Here is a 19,119-nt window from a genome sequence, read left to right as displayed (position 1 = left end):
CAAACTTTTTTTCTCAGTCTGCTCCTATTCTCAATTATGAGACAGTTTCCATGAAGGAAGGGGAATGAAGATGGCACTCAAGTGCATTGACATCTAATGTTCATTCCTGCTGCATGAAGATGCAGTAAGGTGGATTTTACACTGCACTGTGCCTCAGAAATCAACAATGAGAATAAAGGGAACAAAGATCCCCATTACATCAGGCCTCCGCCTCCAAATGCACTTCCCTGGGTCTGTCCCACAGTAGATCTGTAGGCTTGGGGCCTGTAGTAGATGCAGGCCCAGCATGCATGGAGCATAAGGGGTTTGCCAGACTCCTGGCTCACCTTGCTCTTCCTGGTTTTGTTGGACACCCAAGGGCAAGGGTGCATGAAGAAGCTTGGTACAAAGGGCCAAGTGTCATGGTCCATGCAGGCCAGAGGCTCTGTAGGAAATCCAGGGCAGCTTCAAGACTCTAAGATTATTCAGGTACTTTTCTCCCTTCCCCTCCCTGGTGAGCACTGCACCCAATTCAGTCCAAAATATGGCAATTGGGGTCCTGAGTGAATCACAGGACCCCAATTAGCAAATTAAATGGGCTGATCACCTGCTTTGGGGGCCCTCAAGGCACCCAGTGGTAGGCCTGGAAGAACATTGTTTGATCACAGCAATGGTGGTATCAGGGCGACAGGGCATCATTTTCTGGGTGCTACCGCCCCACTTCCACCAGGCAAGGAAAGCTGAAAATTCCACTGATGTTTCGTAAATGGAAAATGATGGAAGATCAAGGAGTCCCTGGTAGCTTTTCTGTAATGAATGAGATTTGAGCTCAGTGATGATCCTGACCCATTACTGCCTTATCAAAACTTGCTTTTACTTTCCCATCACCTTCACTCACATTTGCTAGATGTGCAGAGAAAATGTGCATCTCCTTCAGATTCCAAACCTTTGCAGTATTGAAACTCTGCATATATGTTTTATCATCTGAAATAGATGAATACATATTATAGAAAGGATTCCAGTTTAGTCTGTGGATGAAATTGCAAACTTGTGCAACTCTCCAAAATGCTGGCTGGTTTAGCGCACACTGCTGGAATCTTGTTTTCATTCAGCATGTTTGCTCGGATTTGAATTGAGCATGTTTATAAAGTCTATGAATGAGTTCTTCTATCAGTGACCTGTTGGGACCATAGATGACGTGTTAAAAGGTATGAGTTGAAGGCTACTTCTTGCATGGATGGGAAAAGTTCTTTTGAACAAATGGTGAGTCAAATAGTTTCCAGCGTAGACAAATCCTGCAGCTAACGCAGACAATGGGATTGTTTTTTTAAAGCTTGTTACATTCCCCAAAAAATTAGATCTCAACCAAGACACATTAGAACACTCAAAGTTATGTTCAGAAGCCTACAGAGTGGAACAGTGGTTTCAGTGAAAAAGGCAATGCCTAGACTGAACTAAAAACAGAAAATGTTACAGAGTCATAGAGTTATACAGCATAGAAACAGGCCCTTCGGCCCATCATGTCTTTGCCGGCCATCAAGCACCTAACTATTCTAATCCCATTTTCCAGCACTTGGCCTTTAGCCTTGTATGCTATGATGTTTCAAGTGCTCATCTAAATACTTCTTAAATGTTGTGAGGGTTCCTGCCTCTACCACCTCTTCAGGAAGTGTGTTCAAGATTCCAACCACCCTCTGGGTGAAAAATTGTTTCCTGAAATCCCCTCTAAACCTCCTGCCCCTTACCGTAAATCTATGCCCCCGGTTATTGACCCCTCCACTAAGGGAAAAAGTTTCTTCCTACCTACCCTATCTATGCCCCTTATAATTTTGTATACTTCAATCATGTCCCCCCTCAGCCTTCTCTGCTGTAAGGAAAACAACCCTAGCCTTTTCAGTCTCTCTTCATAGCTGAAATGCTCCAGCCCAGGCAACATCCTGGTGAATCTCCGCTGCACCCTCTCCAGTGCAATCACATCCTTCCTATAGTGTGGTGCCCAGAACTGTACACAGTATTCCAGCTGTAGCCTAACTAATGTTTTATACAAATATACAAACTGGGTGGTTTTATTTTAATAAAAAAAAGTCAACAGATGAAACTCTCCGCTGAACATCATAACCTCCCTGCTCTTATATTCTGTGCTTCGGCTGATTAAGGCAATTATCCCATATGCCTTCCAAACCACCTTATCTACCTGTGCTGCTGCCTTCAGTGATCTATGGACAAGTACACCAAGATCCTTCTGACCTTCTGTACTTCCTAGGGTCCTACCATCCACTTGCCTTGTTAGTCCTCCCAAAATGCATCACCGCATACTTTTCAGGATTAAATTCCATTTGCCACTGCTCTGCCTATCTTACCAGCCCATCTATATCGTCCTGTAATCTGAGGCTTTTCTCCTCACTATTTACGACACTACCAATTTTTGTGTCATCTGAAAACTTAATTATCATACCTCCTACATTCACGTCTAAATCATTAATGTACACTACAAACAGCAAGGATCCCAGCACCAGTCCCTGCGGTACACCACTGGTCACAGGCTTCCAATCGCAAAAACAACCCTCAACCATCACCCTCTGCTTCCTGCCACTAAGCCAATTTTGGATCCACTTTGCCAAATTGCCCTTGTTGGAAATACTCAGCAGGTTTGGCAGCATGTGTGGAGCAAGAAACGGAGTTAACGTTTCAGGTGGATGATCGTTCACCAACATCTGCAGTATTTTGCTTTTGTATTAATGCCGAGACTGAGCCTTGTTTAATTATTTGCTAACTATTAATGCCAGGGCCAATGTTTTGATCACTGAAACAGTTTCATTAACTCAAGCTTGGATGTAGGGGTGAAATAAAAACAAGAAAGGCTGGAAATACTCAGCAGGTCTGGCAGCATCTGTGGAGAGAGAAGCAGAGTTAATGTTTCAGGTCAGTGACCCTTCATCAGAACTGGGGTAAAAAACTTGTTACTACATAGAATTACAAAGAAACAGGTCCATTCCAGAGTTTTTGCTCCACACCAGTCTCTTCATCTAACCATATCAGTGCAACCTCCTATTCCTTTACCCTCATGTGTTTATCCAGCTTCTCCTTAAATATATCTATGCTATTTGTCAACTTCATGTGGTAGTGCATTCCACATTCTGACCACTCTCTCGGTAAAGACGTTTCTCCTGAATTCCTATGAGATTTGTTAGTGACTATCTTATATTTATGGTACATAGTGGCTGCAAGTGGAAACATCTTCTCTGCATCGACCCTATTGAACCCCTTTATAATATTAAAGACCTCAATTGGATGACCCCTCGGTCTTCAAATCGCACAAATCATAGAAAATTTATGACATAGAAGGAGGCCATTCAGCCCATCTTGTTTGTGCTGGTCGATGAAAGAGCTATCCTGCCTAATTCCTGCACTAGGTTCATAGCCCTGCAGGTCACAGCTCTTCCAGCAGACATCTGAGTCCTTTTTAAATGTGGTGAGAGTTTCTGCCTCTCCCACCCTTTCAGGCAGTGAGTTCCGCAAGGCTACGGGCCAAGTGCTGGAAAATGGGATTAGAATAGATAGGTGCTTTATGGCCGGCATGGACACGATGGGCCGAAGGGCCTGTTTCTGTGCTGTATAATTCCCTATGACTAATCATTCTACCAATTACCTTAAATCTATGCCTCCTAGTTTTTGCCTCCTCTGCTGAGGTAAATAGGTTATCCCTATTTACTGTAGCTAGACCCCTCATAATTTTATGCACCTCAATTAAGTCGCCCCTCAGCCTCCTCTGTTCCAAGGAAAACAACCCCAGCCTATCCAATCAGTCCTTATAGCTAAAATTTTCCAGTCTTGGCAACATCCTCATAAATCTCCTCTGCACCCTCTCCAGTACAATCATATCTTTCCTGTAATGTGGTGCCCAGAACTGTATACAGTTCGAGCATAACCTCCCTGCTCTCATATTCTATGCCTCAGCTAATAAATGAATGCATGCCATATGCTTTCTTAACCACCTTATCAACCTGTCCTGCTACTTTTAAAGGATCTCTGGACATACACTCCAAGGTCCCTCTGTAAAAACATCAAGGCTTATGGGGATAGTGCAGGAAAATGATGTTGAAGTAGATGATCAGCCATGATCTCATTGAATGGTGAAGTGGGCTCGAAGGGCTGAATGGCCTACTGCTGCTCCTACTTCTTACATTCTTATGTTCCTCCACACTACTCAAGTATGCTCCCATTTATTGTGTATTCCCTTGCCTTGTTGCGCCTCCCAAAATGCAATACCTCATAGTTCTCCACTTTCAATTCCATTTTCTACTTTTCTACCCTACTGACCAGACCATCTATATCTTCCTGCAGTCTAAAGCTTTCCTCCTCACTATCAACCACATAGCCAATTTTTGTATCATCTGAAAACTTCTTTATTACACCTCCAATGTTTGAGTCTAAATTACTAATATGAACTACAAAAAAGCTAGTGACCGTGTACTGAGCCTTTCGGAACCCCACTGGTAACAGCCAATATTTTTTCAGGCCCTCTTTGCTTTCCTAATGTCCCTTTTAATTTCATCCCTACACTTCCTGTACTCTTCTAGGCTTTCTGTAGTATTATGCTCTCGACGCGTGACATAGGCATCCCTTTTTTTCCTTTCCCTTATCTTACCCTCTAATGCACCTTGTCATCCAGGGGGCTGTAGATATGACTATCCCTCCCTTTTTCTTTGTGAGAACATGTTTACCCTGAACCCTTTGAATCTCCTCCTCAAATGCCTCCCACTGCTCTGACACTAGTTTACATTCAAGTAGCTGTTTCCAGTCCACCTTTGCTAAATTCCTTTTCAGCCTAGTAAAATTGGCCTTCCCCAGTTTAGAATCTTTACTCCTATTTAATCTTTGCCCTGTTCCATAACTGTGCTAAATCGATCTGAATTATGATCACAACCACAAAAGTTCTCTCCAACTGATACTCCTTCCACTTGCCCAGCTTCATTCCCTACATCTAAATCCAGAATTGTTCCTTCTCTTGCTGGGCTTGTGACATACTGGCTAAAAAGGTTCACTGAATGCAATTTAGCAATTCTGTGCCCTCTGTACCTCTGTACACTGTCAGAATCTCAGTTAATATTTGGGTATTTGAAATCCCCCCATTACTGCCTTACTGTTTTTGCATTTGTCAGAAATTTGCCTACAAATTTGCTCTACTATCTGTTTGGGGGTCTAGAGTACACTTCCAGCAGTGTGATTGCCCCTTTTATGTTTCTTAGTTAAGCCCATGTAGACTCATTTGATGATCCCTCTAGCATACCATCCCTTCTCATGTCTGTAATTGTTTCCTCAATCAATATTGCCATCCCCCTCTCTATCTCATCTGAAAACCCTGTAACCAGGAGCCTCTTTTAAGCCATGTTTCATTAATAGCTCAAAAAAAATCATACTTCCACGGTGCCCTCAGCTTATCTGCCTTATTCACCATCCTCCTTGCATTAGGTATATACCAACAAGCACAACAGGACTCCTTTTTTGTCTATTTTCCAACCTTTGTTTGCTCTGCTGTCCAAACTCTCTTGCTAATTTTCTGCCTTCCATTTCCAGCTCTGCTTTTCTCCCTTCTGAATCTATGCTCAGTTTCCCATCTGCCTGCCTAGCTAGTTTAAACCCTCCCCAACAGCACTAGCAAACTAGCCCATGAGGATTTTGGACCCCCTGTTGAGGTGCACCCTGTCCAGCCTGTACAGATCCCACCTTTTCCAGAACTGGTCCCAGTGCTCTAAGAAACTAAAGCCCTCCCCCCTGCACCATCTTTCCAGCCACGCGTTCATCTGCTCTATGCTCCTATTTTTGTACTCACTGGCATGTAGTGCATCCCTAATTACCCTTGAGAAAGTGGTAGTGAGCCACCTTCTTGAACCACTGCAGTTCTTGTGGTGAAGATACACCTACAGTGCTGTTCAGGAGGGAGTTCAAGGATTTTCACCCAGCAACAATGAAGCAACAGTGATATATTTCCAAGCAGGTTGGTGTGTGACTTGGAGGGGAACTTGCAGATGGTGCTGTTCCCATGTGCCTGCTGCCCTTGTCCTTCTAGGTGATAGAGCTTGCGTGTTTAGAAGGTGCTGTTGAAGGAGCCTTGGCGAGTTGCTGCAGTGCATCTTCTAGATGATACACACTGCAGCCACAGTGCGTCAGTGGTGGAAAGAGTGAGTATTGAAGGTGGTGGATGGAGTGCAAATCAAGCAGGCTGCTTTTCTCCTGGACAGTATTGAACTTTGTGAGTGTTGTTGGAGTTGCACTCATCCAGGCAAGTGGGAGAGTATTGCATCACACTCCTGACTTGTGCCTTATAGATAGTGGACAGGCTTTGGGGAGTCAGGAGGTGAGTTACGCACCGCAGAATTCCCAGCCTCTGACCTGCTCTTGTGGCCACAGCATTTATGTGGCTGGTCCAATTAGGATTCTGGTCAATGGTGACCCCCAGGATGTTGATAGTGGAGGATTCAGCGATGAATGTGAAGGAGAGGTGGTTAGACTCTCTCTTATGAGCAATGATCATTGCCTGGCACTTGTGAGAATGTTATTTGCCACTTATCAGCAGCTCAAGCCTGAATGTTGTCCAGGATTTTGCTGCATGCGGGCATGGACTGCTTCAGTATCCGAGGAGTTGTTAATGAAACTGAACACTGTGCAATCATTAGCGAACATCCCCACTTCTGACCTAATGATGGAAGGAAGGCCATTGATCAAGCAGCTGGAGATGGTCGGGCGTAGGACTCTACCCTGAGGAACTCCTGCAGTGATGTCTTTGCATTTAAATTGTGCCGTTAACATAGAAATTTATATAATGCTTCACAAATAAAGAAAGGGATAGACATCTCATGCCTTGATCTGGGAGTTGGGAGAGCTCTGTCAGAGCAATGATCTTTAAAGAGGCAGGTGAATAACTGGGAGGAGAATGGAATTCCAGAGACCAAGACCAGGATGGCTGATATTAGCATGTGGCTACTACCTTACTGAGTTAGGTGATTGTAAATTAAAAAGCAGATGAATGAGAAAAGAAACACGGCCATTTCATTATTTAAGGATTTTTATTTACTTTTATTTAAAACTTCTTTTATTTGATGTTCCAGCTGTGGACGGCCATTCAACAAACTGACGCATTCGGACAGCACAGGGGATCGAGCTGATGCACCAGTGAATTCACTGAACAGGACTGGTAAGCTATTTATCTCCAGCGTCTGCTGCACAGTCCTGAGCTAGGATTTAGCATTGATTCACCAGATAATAGTCACTGTTTGTTGTATGATTGCTTTTAAGAGTGATGTCCCTTTAACATCTTAACATGCTAATGACCAGGACGCAGTCATGTGATTTGAAGCTTGCGTCACTCTGCAACTGTAACACCCAGAGTAACGTTCTGTAAATAGTTTGCTCTGTACTCCACGTATCAAGTTAGCTGCAATAAACCTGTTTGAGATCTTCAGCATAACTGGGCTCCACGCATCTCATTTATGTTGCATCAGACAACATAAAAGAACTCATTACACTTGTTTGCTCTGTGGATTATCTAAACAGGATGCCGAGCTCTGCTACGTTCCTGCAGTTTGCTTTAATGATTTCACTGCTGGTCATGTGGAATGCACTCAGTTACAGGGCTTTCATTGGGAAGAGGTTGGGTGGTGAGCATGAGCAGGTACATTGAATTCTTTCATCCTTCAACTCAAACCCATAATAGTTGCGTGTGTCTTTTTTCTCTCATTTTGAACCTGCCCACTCAATGTTTCAGTACATAGTAGAGGAGGTGGAGAGACAGTCTTTGACAGTGTTTCTCATCATATAAACTGTCTTCACAATCAGTGCCTCGAGTCTGTTCTACCATTCAATTAGATCATAGCTGAACTGTACCTCAATTCCATTTACCTCCTTTGCTCCATATCTCATATTACCCTTACCCAACAAAACTCCATTGATCTCAGTCTTGAAAATTTCAATTGGCCCAGCATCCACAACCTTCTGGGGAGAGACTTCCAGATTTCCACTACCCTCTCTGTGGAAAAAATGCTTCCTGATTTCACACCTAAATGGCTTACCTCTTGGAACACATCCCCTTGTTCTGGATTCCTCCAGCAGAGGAAATAATTTTTCCTATTCTATCAAACCCTTTTATCACTTCCAACACTTCAGTTAGATCACCCCTCCATCATCATAACACAAGCCAGGTTTATACAACCTGTTTTCAGAATTTAACCCTTTAAGCCTGGATATAATTCTGATGAATCTGTGCTGCACCCCTGCAAGGCCTAAGGTGTGATCCCCAAAACTGACACAGTGCTCCAGATGGGGCTTGACCAAGGCCCTGTACAACTGAACATTTTAGTTCAACCGCCTTCAGATAAAGGCCAACATTCCGCTATTCGTTTTGTACTTGTGCATTAGCTTTCAGTGATTTATGTACTTGGACACCTAAATCCCTTTGCCCCTCTACACTTCCTTGTCTCTCACCATTAAGAAAATATTCTGATTTGTCTTTCACGGATCCAAAATGGATGACCTCACACTTCCCCACATTGAACTCCATCTGCCGTAACTTCAACCACACACTTAATGGTTTATATTATATTGTAACTTCTTGCTCCTATCCACAAAACCTCCTGTGCTTCCTAACTTAATGTCATCTGCAAACTTGGACATACAATAATGCATTCGACCCATTTCACAGCCATTTCATACCCACCCTGTCCATGTTCCATTTCACTGAAGGCACCAGAGACGAAAGTCGAACGAGTATATAATTGTCGGCCAATCCGTTCCCTCCTGTTTTGCACACCTTTTTACCCCAAAGAATTACCTGGACAGCATCACTCAACCAGGAGTGTGCTATAGTTTATCCAAATGGCTACAGACACCAAAGATGTTCCAGGAGACGTGTAAAAGGCCTAGTTTGTACCATAATTTATGGCAATTAGTTTCCTCATCCCAGAGTTATCATTCAAAGGACCAGGTACAACATGGAGACATGCTAAATTCTTATGAATATTTCTTTCTTGCAGATGACCCTGCACAAGCAACATCGGACTATGACAGCACCCATGAAACAAATAACAGTGACAGCAGTGATATCACACAGAATGATGATGAGCATGAATCTTGCTCAAAAGGGTTGGCACGATCCCTCAAAGGTTCTGACTGCAGAAGCTACAGGCCTGAAAACCTTATGTTGCATCATTTGATTCCAGCTGAGGTACTTCATTGGAATAAGTTTGTTTTGTGTGAAGCTGCGGAGACTTTGTGCACTGAACTGCGTACCTGTCACAGGGCAATTATTGGATTTAAACCCTTTTGCCAATAAGAAGGGTCTGGAAGCATAGAGGGATTCATCATTAAAAAGTACAAAAATTTGTCCATCACACTTCAAAATGTTACATATGCAAATTTCTGTCATACTTTAAGCTTGGTGACTCAAATAATCTTTGCAAACAACGTCAACAGATGAGCAATCTCATGTTAAGAAATAAGATAGCGACATATTTTCCAGTAGTTTCTACGACCTTTATAACTTCACCTCCCCCCCCCCCCCCCCCCGCCGCTCCCCAAGAGAAGGGGCTTGAGATTTAAAAGCAGTTGCCAATCTAAGCTCCCTGTAGCTGTGGGTTATACATTAGGTTTGTTTTTTCCTCTTTGATGCACACTGGGGAAAACATGTGAGGGATGAAAAGATTTTTTCACCGTCTGAAACTGCTGTCCTGATAGGGAAATAAGAATAAAGGAAAATGTTTTCTTTTAACCTTGAAACCTAAAAGAAATGTTTTACATTACTTAATTAACAAATCAACATGGTGGAAAGTCAAAGCTAAGAATATGGATAATAAACTGGTTCACTGCACTCTCTTGAGGCCAAAGCCTGCAACTGCATGTAGAGTCAAACGAGTGCAGTTAAACTTGTCCAGTTCACTGAATGTCACATTTAATAAGAAAATCCTGTTTTGAGCTTTACAGCCATCACAAAGAAAGTCTTACAAAAATGTGACAGTGCTGAGGCAGAAGATTTTTCAGTGGAAGGATGCAATGGATTTTTAAAATTCATTCTTGAGGTGTGGGTTTCACCAGCGAGTTTGGCATTAATTGCCTGTCCTTAGTTGCCCTGATACCACTGAATGGCTTGCTGGGTCACTTCAGAGAGTAGTTAAGAGTCAACCACTTTGGGACTGGAGTCACAATTAGGCCAGACTGGGGAATGACAAGTTTCCTTCCCTAAAGGACATTAATGAGTTGTTGGGCTTTTATGACTATCTGGTAACTTTATGGTCACTTTTACTGATACTTGCTTTTCACTTCCAGATTATTTTTAACTGATTTGTAATTCTCAAACTACCTTGGTGGGATTTGAACTCATGTTCTATAAATTATTAGTCCAGTAACATAACTACTTGTCCTGAGACTGTGTCCCTGTGTTTCACATTCCCTGACCAGTGGGAACAATGTCTCAGCTTCTACCCTATCAAGCCCTTTCAGAATCTTGTATGTCTCAATTAGATCGCCTCTCATTCTTCTAAACTCCAGAAAATATAGGCCCAATTTACTCAGCTGCTCATCACAGGACAACCCCCTCATCCCAGGGACCAATTAGTAAATCTTCGCTGCACTGCCTCCAGTGCAAGTATATCCTTTTTTAAATGTGGAGACCAAAACTGCACACAGTATTCCAGGTGCGGTTTCACCAAAGCCCTGTACAATTTTAGTAAGACTTTTTTATTCCTGTACTCCAACCCCCTTGCAATAAAGGCCAACATGCCATTTGCCTTCCTAATAGCCTGCTGCACCTGCATATTAACATTGTGCGTTCCTTGTCCGAGTACCCCCAAGTCTCTCTGAACATCAACACTTACCCAGTTTCAAAACTTTTAAAAAATATTCTGCTTTTCTGTTTTTATGACCAAAGTGAACAACTTCACACTTCCCTACATTATACTCCATTTGCCATCTTGTTGCCCACTCACTTAACCTGTCTATATCTCTTTGCAGCCTCTTTACATCCTCCCCGCAGCTTACCTTTCCAACGAGCTTTATATCATCAGCAAACTTAGATACATTAATCTCTGTCTTTTCATCCAAGTCATTAATATAGAGTGTAAATAGCTGAGGCCCCAGCACTGATCCTTGCGGCACCCACTATTCACTGCCTGTCAACTTGAGAATGCCCCATTTATGCCCACTCTCTGCTTCCTGTCTGTTAACCAATCCTCTATCCACGCTAACATATTACCCCCAACACTATGAGCCCCAATCTTTTATGTGGCACCTTATCGAATGCCTTTAGAAAATCTAGATATATTACATCTACTGGTTCCCCTTTATCTACCCTACTAGTTACATCCTCAAAAACTCTAATAACTTTGTCAAACAAGATCTCCCTTTAGTAAAACCCTGCTGACTTGTTCTAATCATACTATGCTTTTCCAAGTGCAATGTTAAGACTTCTTTAATAATAGTTTCCAGCATCTTCCCAACGACTGATATTAGGCTAACTGGCCTGTAGTTCCCTGTTTTCTCTCTACCTCCTTTCTTGAAAAGCGGTGTAACATTTGCCAACTTCCAATCTGATGGGACCATTCCTGAATCTAAGGAATTCTGGAAAATCATAGCCAACACATTCACTTTTTCTTTAGCTATCTCTTTTAGAACCCTAGGATGTAGGCCATCTGGTCCTGGGGACTTGTCAGATTTTAGTCCCTCAAGTTTCTCCAATACTTTTTCTTGACTGATATCAATATCCTTAATTTCCTCACTCTTTTTAGCCCCTAGGTTACAGCTATTTCTGGTCTGGAACTTGTGTCTTCTACTGTGAAGACAGACACAAAATATTTGTTCAGTGCCTCTGTCATTTCCTCATTCCCCATGAATGAACACACCAACAGGTTTCTTTAATAAACAATAAAATTATCAGTTTATTATAAAACAAGTCTTAACCAGTAATGAAGTAAAGCATAAACACACCAAGTAAAATTAAAAAGATCCCTTTTTACGTTAGCCCCCTCACACTCACACACAAGCACACACACACCAGTTAATCAGAAAAATAAAGGGATTTTTTTTAGCCCTATTACAGACAAAAAACACGGGCTGAATAGATGATCATTCTTGAAGAAACAGTAGATGAGTTATGTTGTGATCCTAAACTGGCATACAGTCTGGCCTCCGAATACACATAGAAGGGTCACTGGAATCTTTTGGAACAGTTCTTTTTAGGCGGCTTTGAGAATTAATTTAGCAGGCTTTTCTTTAAAGATGGGAAACAAGATGAGTTTACACAGTGGACTTCTCAGGGTCTTTTAGAGAGGTGCTGGAAAGCTGAGCTGGTTTGTGGTCTTCACTCCTTTCTTGGGAATTCTCTTCTCTCCTTGCAGGTTGAGCTGAGCTGGGGTTCTTTCCTTCAGGCTAATTTTTAAAAACTCCACCCCCTTTTTAAACAGTTCATTCCCAACTCAAAACAATTCAAAAGTGAAACTGGAAACAGAAAATCCACCTTCCGACCTGTCACTTCTCCGCACACATCTTCCCTCAGTTATCACGGTTTCTGTTCTATTTTTAACATGAGTCATGTGACAGTCTAAAATGTTGTTGTCAAACAAGTCCTTTCATTGTCCTCTTGATGACCCTCTTGGGAAAAACTGGTCCAACATTTCTTCAGTTCGACTATGAATTCCTCAAAAAATATATGTAACAAAACCAGAAGCACTTTTGTAACAGTGTATAGAAAAATAATGGTTGATCACTTGTGACACTGCACACAAGGTGTGAAGACTATGTCCTCTTGTTCATTGGGTTTAGAGGGCAGGAGATACTTAGATTGGTTTGTAGCTTGCCCTGTAGCTGTAATTCAGTTGCTATTTTTAAGTTATTGGAATTCTGTTCTTATGTTTATGCAATAAATTGGCCTGCATTTTGCAGTGAGTATAATGGTGAGGCTAATAGCGTTCACTATGGTTAAGGCGTAAATTGGACAGCAACTTCCAGCTGCTGCACACACTCACGCACAAACTTTCCGTTAAATATGGATATCTGGATGTTGCTATCAGAGATACACTGCTGCATTAGAAGCTTTGCTGAAACTGTATCTCACTGAGAGACTCAACTTTGAAAGACATGAAACGTGTGACGTTTGGTACTTATCCACTAGATATCCATGAAACATGCCAGAAAAAGTTAGCGGTTGGCCATTTAAGTGTGAATCAATTTTTAACAGTGTGGTAAGTCTTAATTACTGCCAAACAACCTCTGAAAATTAATTTTTATAAGAGTGGAGTCCCATTCCTTCAGATTTTAATTATTGTTGGAGATTTAAAGTTTTTTTTTACTTTTTCTTTCTGTCTCTTTTATCTTTCAACCTCATCTTTCTTTTCATCTCTTTATTTTGCTTTCTGTACATGATTTTATATTGAATTAAATATTCTAAGTTAATTTCTGGTTCACACTCTGCATGTCTCAATAAGGATTCTTTAATCGGATCGGTTAAGAAGAAACACAAATTCCAGATCCCCTGTGTAGGGGGTCACATAGTTTTTACACTTAATATCTGTAAGTCACAGTGCAAAAGACCACTAACTGCAAAATCCTGGCCATTAATTTTGAATAATGATTCATAAGTAAATAGCAAAATGTACTGAAATCTGTGGAGCAGAGAGGTGGAGTTGGTTGGAGTGTAAGAGTCCCTATGTCGTACAGGCAGTGGAGCTGGGAGAATCAAAGCAGATGCACAGCAGCACCGCCACTATTGGTGGGATCTAATTACAGCTTGACAGGTTTACATGGGCAGCTTCCATTATAAATATGGACATAGGAATTTAGAAAGGAAATGTAAAAAAAAAAGGACATAATTTGTAATGGAAGTGCATGTAAACACATGGGGAGTAATTTTAACCTGACGTGACAGGTGAGTAACCCGCTGGATTGGGTGGAATATCCGTTTCACACCTTGCCCCAATATCACTCGCTACTGACTTCAGTGGAGACGAAAATCAAACTGGTTGTAAAACCAACATTGCGTCCTTTCCCATCAGCTTCCCAACGCTATGTTAGGTTAAAGTTGCCCCCACAAGATTCTTGTTATAGATATAGAAAAATTTCCTCATCATTTTGGGTAAATCACTCCTTTTGTTTTCCAGGATAAACCAATACTTGCCCCAGAACCTCTGCTAATGGAAGGCCTAGAGCTGTTATTTACAGAATTGAACAACTGGAATTTTCCCATCTTTGATCTTGTGGAAATGACGGGCTCAAAATGTGGCCGGATCCTCAGCCAGGTGAGGATGTGCTTCTGTTGGCCTGGGGTATTAATGTTCTCGTGGAATCGTATAATGGTTACAGCATAGAAGGAGGTCATTCAGCCTGTCGTATCCATGCTGGTTCTCTGTCAAGAGCGACTCGGCTAGTCCCACTCTCCCACCTTTTCCCCGTAGACCTGCAGGTTTTCTGATGTTCAGATAATTATCCAATTCCCTTTTGAAAGCTACAATTGAATCTGCCTCCACCACTCTCTCAGGCAGCGTGTTCCAGATCCTAACCACTTGCTGCGTAAGATTTTTCTTCATGTCATCTCTGGTTCTTTGCCAACCACCTTAAATCGGTGTCCTCTGGTTCTCGACCCTTCCACCAATGGGAACAGTTTCGCCCCATCTATTCTGTCCAGACCCCTCATGATTCTGAACATCGCTATCAAGTGTTGTACAGATGCACAAAATGTTTCTATTTTGGATGCTCTTTGGCTGAATGTCTCCTCTGTACATTTGGTTCTGTTTAGATGCAAGAAAGATAAATCTTTTTAACTAAAACTAATATCAACATTAGGTTCCTGTGTTATTTTTCCTCTCCCAGGAGATTGCATGGCTACAGGGGAAAAGGGACAGGATTGGCAGGTCAGGGAGGGATGGATGGTAAATGTCTAGTCAGGATGCTCTGACCATCTTGATGTGTGGGGAGAACTTGATGGACTAATTGACCTTTTTCTTCCTGTCAATTTTGTATGTTCATAAAATGTTATTAAAAGAATTGAATCCGTCTCTCTGTCATTAAAGGCCTGTTTTGTGGGATCTGGATCATAAAGTGGAGCTTGTGTTGAACTCACTGTTTGGAGTACCTGACAATCGACCTCAGTGTTCTGTGACATCTGTCCCCACTCACCAGCCTCTTCTCCAGACCTCACTGCAAGTTACTCCTGAACCCAACTCACCAGCCTCATGCTGCTTGAGTCCCGCACCCACTCTTCATCTGATCTAGGCCTCGGTCTCCATCCTCAGACCACTGCACAAAGTTAGCGGTGAGCAAAACTCATCACATCTTCCCTGGGATTTTACTTACCAATATTAGTGGTCCACTAACATGCTGAGTGTCACTGTGCATTCATAGGATTTTAGAATCTGACAACACCGGATGAGGCCATTCAGCCCCAACAGCCTGTTCCATTATTCAATTCATGGCTGACCTGTTCCTCAACTTCATTTACCTACCTTCGATCCATGTTCCTCGATACCCTTACCGGTCAATCTCAGTCTTGAGAATAGCAAAAGAATCAGGAGTAGGCCACTCAGCCCCTCAAACCTGTTCCACCATTTAATCAGATCGCATAGTGTAGTAGTATTTTTTAAGAAGTAAGATTCTGTACAACAAGTTCTGCATGCAAATTTATGCTGGCTGTTTCCCACAAGCTTGGCCTCACCACTGAGAGTTTCAGGTGCCACTGAATAGTGAGGGAGGTCAAATCAAAGATTGTGCTACTTTCCTAATGGTTGATTGGTTTCTGCCAATCTTTCTCTTTAATTGGTTGAATTGCTTGTTCGCCTGATGTGGGTGTGTCTGGAGGCTGCGGAAATTGAAAATGCTGGGAGGAAATATATGAAAATCTGTGAACAGCGAGTAGCTGAAGCATACGGGGCAGGAAAGTGTCAGGTTCATTCTTCAAACTGTGTTCCGTTTTTATCACCACCACTTTCTCAAGGACAACATTTCGAGACTGAATAATAAAGATCAGATTACAAGTGATACAAAGCAGCACTTCATATTAATGCAGGAAATAAGACTCATTTAACTTACAGTTGGCCCTTCGGTCTGCATTCCTGACTATCTGAAATCAGTGTCTCCTTTAGAAAAAGGGAAAATCAAAAAGGATTTTATTCCAGTGCCCGATCCACTGATCAAAACTTGTGATGCAGAACAAAGAGAACCCGACATTTATTGCTCTGGGGGTTTGCTGCTCTACTTGCGATCGGAACCTTTTTTGTCAATGGGAGGTTAATGGCAGCATTTTATTTATTTATTCAGGAAGTTATGAATTTCTTTAGTACATTTATTATCAAGCACCTTTGGTCAGTCAGTAATTTGGATTTGAGGACTTTATTGTTAATTTGTAAACACTGCATAATATCTCAAGGTTATTTAGGTATTAATTTGTGCTTGTGATCTGTGAGTTGTTGACTGAGTAATTGGAGCAGAAAATAAAATGTTACCTCGTTACTGACCTTGTGCAGATGCAAAAAGCTTTTACTTTTGCTCGTGGCATGTTTTTAGGCAGTCTTTTTATTTTGGATTTAGTTAGATTTCCAACCTTAATAAGAATGGCTATTTTTCTCTATCTATTGCAAATGAATTATAATCATTTTATTTGTGGAGCCCGGTACTAAGAACAGGTTCAATCATAAGGGAAAAGTGGAAGGAAATCGGGAGGGACAGTTATGAGTTTGATAGTAAGTGGATACGTCATTGGATTGCCATTTTTGTTAACAGTAACATGTTTTAACAGTGTCTTTTCACATATTGCTCTGTTTACTAATAAGGTGAAACATTGCCTGTGTAATGGCAATTTGTAATGAAGAATGTGGTTTTGCAGTCTAAACACACATGCTATTGGAGTGATGGGGTTGCTCCATTTTTCACATTGAGAAGTATTAATTCATTAATTGTCCTACCTTTAAGCAACGTGTTGAGCGCACAATTTAACTGTTGGTGACAGTGTAAAATGCGTGATATCAGATTGGTCCGTGCTATTCACATCTCCCAGTTTTCACTTTCATTGACTTCATTCAAAACGAAAATCAGGAGAGATGCGTAATATGTAGTCAATCCAGTATTGTCTGTTCTATGCTTTCACCAAAACTCAAAATTACCCCCGATGTTTGAATCTTTCAGTACCAGTATCATATACGCAGCTATGTCAAATTCGCATGTTCCAATAATGCCATTACAGTCGTTAAGTGTCAGACAATACAGAGCACCCCATCCCATACTGCTTCTGGATGCAGAATTTCAGCTGAAACTGGCCAAAGTTAGTTGTCTGGCAGTACAACGGCTGTCTGCCAACTCCAGAGTAGCACAAAAAGTTGACAGCATCCCACAATCAAGTGTGAGACACCAACACACATTAGTATCAGTGTTGAGCTTAAATGTTAGCACAATTCCAACTCTGGATCAACAGAAGGGAGACTCAGTACTCAAGAAATGTATCTTGTCTAGGCACTTGAATAGTCGCCACACGCATGCCCCATACGTGTGCACACTCACACGCACGCACACACGTATGTTATCTCTCACTCTGTAGGGCCCTACCAAATTCACAGCTGTGAAAAATCTCGGGTCCTCCATGAAATTGCCCATTTTGTGAACTTTGTGGGTTTTAGTGATTGACACAAGGCTGAACTCGCTGATTGGTAGATGGGAGAGGTCTCCGCGTGCAGTTTTGAGAGTAGCAGTCTCAGGTATTAGCAGGCAAGTGAGAATGCCAGAATGAGCAAATCAAAATTGGCCACAGCCATTACTGCAGCACATGGAGTGAGAGAATTTGGAAACCGAATTCTGCATGCCGATGGTGGAATACTGTTTTGTACAAGCTGCAGTGTTTCGTCGGATCACACACGGCGGGCAACGGTTCAGCGCCAGGTAGAGTGCGAAAGCCATGGCAGCAGAAGGAGAGCATCCGATACTGCACTGCTGGAAAACAAACATGTGAGAAAAAAAGCAATGATTTCAACTCTTTTTAAGAAGTTAACAGAGAGCTCAGAAAATTGTCAGATGATTACAATGGAACATGTAGATGCTTTTGCAAGTGCCAACATACCATCGGAAAAACTTGATTACCCAAAGATGTGCAAAATGGTGGTTGCTTTCCAAGTGCAAATAAACAACGACAGGACTACCTACCAAAGGTTTTTGCGACACATTGTGAGGAGATGAAGTCTCAGATTAATGCATGTGAGTCTCCATGCTCACATTCAGCCACTGACTTCAGTGAGTAAAGAATGTGACCTGTTTATAGTCAGCTTTTTACAATAGTTTTTGAGTATACAATAAATGCCATTTGAAACCAGTAACCTCCCTTGTCTTATTTTTGTTTTATATAGATCATTTTCATGGTTTGTTGCGACACTGAAATTTACGATACATGAAATCGTGAAATTCATGATTCTTAAACTGCCATGATGTGAAATTTGTAAAATTTGACTGTGAATTTGGTCGCTCATAATGTTAAGCATTCAGGGGCTATATGCATGTATATTTGTTGCTGTAGTAGCATTAAGTTGTTATTCAGAGATACAAAGGGACTCAGTCAATACAACACTTCTTTACACTACCACATCTATCATATTAACTTGAGTTCAGACTCATATCAGGCAGTAGGTATAATGACAACTTTAAACTGCAGTTCTTGTAAAGACAAAAATGCCTCTTTAAAATCACTTAACTTAATAGCACAGTACAATTTATGGCCTGTGAAGTACATGTCTTTGATATGTATACGAAAAGCTTGGAAGCAGAGTGCAATCTAATGCCATAATTATGTTGAGCTTGAATTGTATTGCACCAGTTCCCAGTGCAATGTAAGAAAGGGTGGATATTTTAAAAAACCCTTTAGAATTGAATTCTCCACAGTCTATTATGTTTAATTTTATGAATGCTCATTAAAATTCTTGAAGCTGTTTGCTGCTAAATTGGAAGCATATTATTTAGACTAATGAAACACAAATGTATTTTTATTTGGGGGTCACTGGATTGTACATGTGACCCAGAACGCCCACATCTAGTACTTGCTTAAAAGACTTGTGAGATATCTGAGTTTTTGGATTGGCATTACTTGGGTTGTTGTTGGTATTAAGTTAAGGCCAGTTGGAAAATCTG

At 41.6% G+C, this 19,119-nt stretch overlaps 1 protein-coding gene across 3 annotated transcripts in view; it reads left to right on the top strand.

Annotated features, from left to right (window-relative positions):
• Nucleotides 1–19,119, top strand: part of pde3a (phosphodiesterase 3A, cGMP-inhibited) — a 483,158-nt gene that overhangs the window by 423,657 nt on the left and 40,382 nt on the right. For all 3 annotated transcript variants that reach the window (XR_010977629.1, XM_068058930.1, XM_068058931.1), the window contains exons 7-9: nt 7,089–7,174; nt 9,009–9,199; nt 14,121–14,258. Coding sequence is in view for 2 of the 3 variants with exons in the window: in XM_068058930.1 (XP_067915031.1) it covers nt 7,089–7,174; nt 9,009–9,199; nt 14,121–14,258 (415 nt within the window). In the remaining variant the exon portion in view is untranslated. The remainder of the gene's footprint in view (nt 1–7,088; nt 7,175–9,008; nt 9,200–14,120; nt 14,259–19,119) is intronic.

Source organism: Heterodontus francisci, chromosome 27 (genome assembly GCF_036365525.1).
Source record: "Heterodontus francisci isolate sHetFra1 chromosome 27, sHetFra1.hap1, whole genome shotgun sequence".
Classification (NCBI taxonomy): domain Eukaryota; kingdom Metazoa; phylum Chordata; class Chondrichthyes; order Heterodontiformes; family Heterodontidae; genus Heterodontus; species Heterodontus francisci.
The sequence above is the reverse complement of the archived record's forward strand: the minus strand, read 5'-3'. Positions and strand labels throughout refer to the sequence as shown.